This window comes from Propithecus coquereli, unplaced genomic scaffold (genome assembly GCF_000956105.1).
Source record: "Propithecus coquereli isolate 6110/MARCELLA unplaced genomic scaffold, Pcoq_1.0 Scaffold501, whole genome shotgun sequence".
In the NCBI taxonomy this organism is placed as follows: domain Eukaryota; kingdom Metazoa; phylum Chordata; class Mammalia; order Primates; family Indriidae; genus Propithecus; species Propithecus coquereli.
In genome coordinates, this window is record NW_012150853.1 from 686,094 (window position 1) to 691,132 (window position 5,039).

Here is a 5,039-nt window from a genome sequence, read left to right on the forward strand (position 1 = left end):
CGCCATCCACACAGGGCCAGAACGGAGCCGGGACACGGCAGGCGCGCCATCCAGAACGGAGCCGGGACACGGCAGGTGCGCCATCCAGAACAAGAGACAAAAAGGGAGCTCAGAGATGGACGGCTCAGGCAGCATCACTGCCAGGAGGAGCAGAGGTGGGGACACAGCGCAGGATGAATCCAGGTGCAGCTCCTACTCTACATCATGGACTGAGTCTAAAAGGCGTAGAAACAACTTTGTCTTTGTTGTGAGGAGCACGTGAACTCACACTCTTGCACAGAGGGCTTCACGCAACAAGATTCCTCACACACTGGCCGATGCTACAACAGCCAGGCTCCAATAGCCGACAGAAGGAGACAAGGAGACCCCGGCACACCCAGCCGCACGTCACACCTGCACCTGCACAGTTGTCTGCCACATCTCGCTAGATGTGGACGCTGGACACAAATCCATAGGAGGATTTCTTTCTTTTCTCTCTCCTTCTTTCCTTCCTTCCTTCCTCCCTTCCGCAGGGTCTCACTCTGTCGCTCAGGCTGGAGTACGGTGGGGCAGCGGCACCATCGCAGCTCACCACAGCCTCAAACTCCTGGGCTCAAGCATGTCACGTATCTTTCAACCAAATCCAGCACAGCTGAGTCTCCTGGAGGTATGGGCTGAGTTTCAAGAACACCAAGGAGAAATCTGGTGACAGATTTAAATGCTGTCAATTAAAATATCTATATTTAAACTTACAATTATTATTGTGTTGAAAGAAACACAGTTACCATAATTTGAGTTCCAAATTCATTTCTGCAGTAAATAACTCAAGTTTTTTAACAGTACTTCTTTTCTAAAATAAATAAGGAAACGTTTAATCATTTCTGAGGTGTAGTGGTTAATTTTACATATCAAGTGACTGGGCTAGCCAGGCACGGTGGCTCACGCCTATAATCCTAGCACTCTGGGAGGCTGAGGCGGGGGAATGGCTTAAGGTCAGGAGTTGGAGACCAGCCTGAGGAAGAGCGAGACCCCGTCTCTACTAAAAATAGGAAAATTAGCTGGGCGTCCTGGTGCACACCTATAGTCCCAGCTTCTTGGGAGGCTGAGGCAGAAGCATCACTTGAGCCCAAGAGTTTGAGGTTTCAATGAATTATGACGATGCCACTGCCGTCTACCCAGGGCGACAAAGCGAGAGTCTGTCTCAAAAAAAAAAGGACTGGGCTAAGGGATGCTCAGGGTGTGTCTGTGAGGACGTCAGCATCAGCAGACTGAATAAAGAGCTGCCTTCCCTAGCATGGGTGGAGGCCCAAATACAACTGAAAAGTGAGGCAGGGTGAACACGCTTTCTCTGCTTGGGCTGAGACACCAACCTTCTCCTGCCCTTGGCAATCAGAGTGCCTGGTTCTCAGACCTTTGAACCCAGACTGAATGGCAACGCCAGCTTTCCAGGTTCTGCCGCCTGCAGACGGCAAACCACGGGACTTCGCAGCCTCCACAACTGCGTATGTCAGTTCCACGACACATCTCCTCTTGTGTGTACCTACAAATCTCCTGCTAGTTCTGCTTCTCTGAGAGCCCTGATCGCTCCGTGACGAAAGAGAACACCGTGGGAGGGACTTCGGAGGCAGATTTAGACACCCCATCGCATCCCCCTACAGACCAGCCCAGAGTGGAAACCTGTCCCAGTCATTCTATTTTCACTCCCGTGGATAACACAGTCAATGAACAAAATGGTGTTTTGGTCCCTTAACTTTGTACGAGCTAAGTTGCACAGCAGGCAGGCAGGGAAACACATAGGAGAGGACCAACCCCCGGAAGCTCTACCTGTCTCTGCAGAGCAAGTTCACCGTCGAGTTCCTCGAGTTTTCTCTCTAGCCTCCATTTCAGATTTTCATATTGTTCCCGATGATGGTCCATCTCACCATTCTTGTCACTGTGGGAATAAAATACGCATTAAGAAAAGCAATTCTGAATATTCGCTGAATGCCACATTTGCAAGTGACTTTAAACACAGTGGTCCTTCGCTTTTGCAGGGCTGGCTTCAGTAGGGCCCAGAGAGGAGCAGAACTCTCACCTCCACTTGGACCCTGTTACACCTAAGCAGGGTGACTGCCTATAAAAGAGAAAATTAAATAGGGTCTAGAGTCCCACAGCATAAAGCCCAAAATGTCCAGGCTACAATAAAAAAAAAATCACTCGGCATGCCAAGAACCAGAAAGATCTCAACCTGAATGAGAGAAGACAGCCATCAGACGCCACACCAAGACAGTGCAAACGCTGACATCACTAAAGCAGTCACCGTAAAAACGCTTCAACAAGCAATTTAGTAAAACAAATGGAAAAAAAGAAAATCTCAGCAAAGAAGAAGAAGATACAACGAAGAAGAAAGTGGAAATCTGAGAACCGAAAAGTGCAATAACCAAAGACCCACTAGACGGGCTCGACGGCGGGATGAACATCACGGAGGGAGAAATCAGAGACCTTGAAGATAAAACAACAGCGACGACCTGGTCTGAGCAACAGAGAGGAAATTAACTGAAAAAGAAGAGAAACAAACGGAGCGCAGGGACCTGTGGGACAATAGCAAAGATCTAACAACGCTCACGCCCTCGGAGTCCCGGAATGGTGTCTGAACAGCTGAAAATGCCCCAGGTGTGGAGAGAGGGAACCGGTGAAGACTTGAGAAGACTCTTCACAAAATAATGTAAGCGCTTTTAAAAGGATGCTTTAAATGCTCTTAGAAACAGCTGTGAGACAGTTAGCACTTGTGTGGAGCACAACCGGGCTGCAACTACGCCGGCGTCCAACGCACCTGCCCCTGTGCTGAGTGTAGAGGAGCGGCAGCCCCAACACCACCGTCCGCGCCGGGGCTGAGGGAGAAGCTGACCTCCAGTTCAACCCTCGGCTCCGTCCCTGATCCCTGGAAGGTGGTGTGTGGGGTGCACGTCACCGAGAGGCACTGCCTAGGGAATGACCACTGACTGGCACACGACACCCGCGCCGGCAGACGCCATGGACCCATAAACACCTGGGCTTCCCGCGGGACAGTGACCCCTGTGACAGGTACGTCTGTTGACAGGGACCCTGGAAGCTATGCCTGCGGGTTGTTACAGGAGATACCGGCTCCGGCAGGTCAGAGTGGCGCTGCCTTTATGTAGGGGCCACTTCAGCAGGGCCCAGAGGGGAGCAGACTCTCCTTGCACCTGACCTGTCACAGAAAGTCCCTCTGCTGAATAGGAATGTCCGGCGCCGTCCTGCTGGCCAGCTCACAGCCACCTGGGAGCCTCTGAGCAAATGGGCTGGGCGCACACAACAGAGGGCCACTTTACCATTCAGAAAGATGTGGCAGAACTCAACAAACCAACACAAAGAAAAGATGCCAAAAATAGACCGGGAACTGCCAGAAGCACGTCTCAGAACAGTGAGTGTGGAGGGCTCTATCTGGGACCCAGAGATACCATGACAGACCACCCGCAGTGGTTTTCATTTTGACATTCCACTTCATCATCGTCTATAAGAAATGATTTTCTATAATAAGAACATATTACTTCTGGCCGGGCGCGGTGGCTCACGCCTGTAATCCTAGCACTCTGGGAGGCCGAGGCGGGTGGATCGTTTGAGCTCAGGAGTTGGAGACCAGCCTGAGCAAGAGTGAGACCCCGTCTCTACCAAAAATATAAAGAAATTAATTGGACAACTAAAAATACATAGAAAAAATTAGCCGGGCATGGTGGCACATGCCTGTAGTCCCAGCTACTCGGGAGGCTGAGGGAGAACGATCGCTTGACCCCAGGAGTTTGAGGTTGCTGTGAGCTAGGCTAACGCCAAGGCACTCACTCTAGCCAGAGCAACAGAGTGAGACTCTGTCTTAAAAAAAAAAAAAAAGTATTTGTTAAATGAATGAATAAATCAATAATCACTCAGTTTCTCCTCCAGTGGCTTTTAACCTTGTAATTAACTTACAAGGAAAAAGACTTCCTTACATTCACAGTGTACAACTCACATATGTAATAAAAGTTAAACTGACTGATTTAGTTACTGTCGACTTGTATTTCATTTTTCAAAAGAAAAATCGTTATCCCCATTGAATCAATTCTACTTGTGATAAGTTAATAATGGACACAAAGATCTGAAACAAGACACAAAAAAGCAGCCCAAAGGCAACCACGAAGCTGAGGAACACACGAGACTCCAGCTTAATGGAAACGCGGGACGTGGGCCACAGCACAGAGCGAGAGCAGAGGCGCCTGCGCCCGAGAGCCAGCACAGGCTCCAGCTGTTCCGGAACCACACTGGGTAAATGCCACCCTAATATCCGGCAGTAGCCGAGCTACATGGAGTCTCCTTCCTTCCAGAGACAGGACTGTTATCTGACAAACATCCATGTTCCCCGCTGTCTGTGAGGGGTCTGCAGTTCTGTGTGTGGACAGCCCAGGAAGCCAACTGGAGTCACTGCCAGCCAACCACAACCCTATTGCTGCTGTCCTCCCAGTGCCACCGAGCACCCCCTGCCTGCTGGCTGGGACAACCCCTTCACTGCCAGAGTCCTCCCGAAACTCCTTCTTTGGAAGTGACTTTGGTGCCACATGACGACCGAAGCCTTGTCACTTAGTCACCATTGGTCTCTTTTTGACCAGACGTTTCAAGGCCCGGCTTAATGCCTAACGATCTCTGGCGGCTTCCAAAAGTGAAACCCACCCATACCAGCCTGCGAATCCCACAAGGAAGTGCTCTGCGGGCCATTTCAGAAGCAATCTCCAGGACACTGAGCAGGGGCAGCGTCACGGAGAGGGAACTGCGCGCTCCCAGGGACAAAGGGCAACGTGCATCTGGACACGGAGTCAGCACGGGGTGGAGATGCCGTGCAGGGAACACCGTGAGCACGGCCCCTCCTCCGCTGACGCTGGTTGATAAACACCCGACGGCGAGGTCGGAAGGACGGCTGGTGTCCACACATGTCCTTTCAGTCCTGGCTGGCACAGCACTTCTCTCAGGACACCGTCCTGTCCTGGGAGCCTGACCCTGTGCCCCGGGGCATGTGGAGTGGGCAGCAAGGCCTA

General features: G+C 51.2%; 1 protein-coding gene across 1 annotated transcript in view; it reads right to left on the reverse strand.

Annotated features, from left to right (window-relative positions):
• The window catches only part of CCDC57 (coiled-coil domain containing 57), a 120,364-nt gene that overhangs the window by 79,344 nt on the left and 35,981 nt on the right, over positions 1-5,039 (reverse strand). The window contains exon 4 of the mRNA XM_012656358.1: positions 1,804-1,912. Coding sequence (XP_012511812.1) covers positions 1,804-1,912 — 109 coding nt within the window. The remainder of the gene's footprint in view (positions 1-1,803; positions 1,913-5,039) is intronic.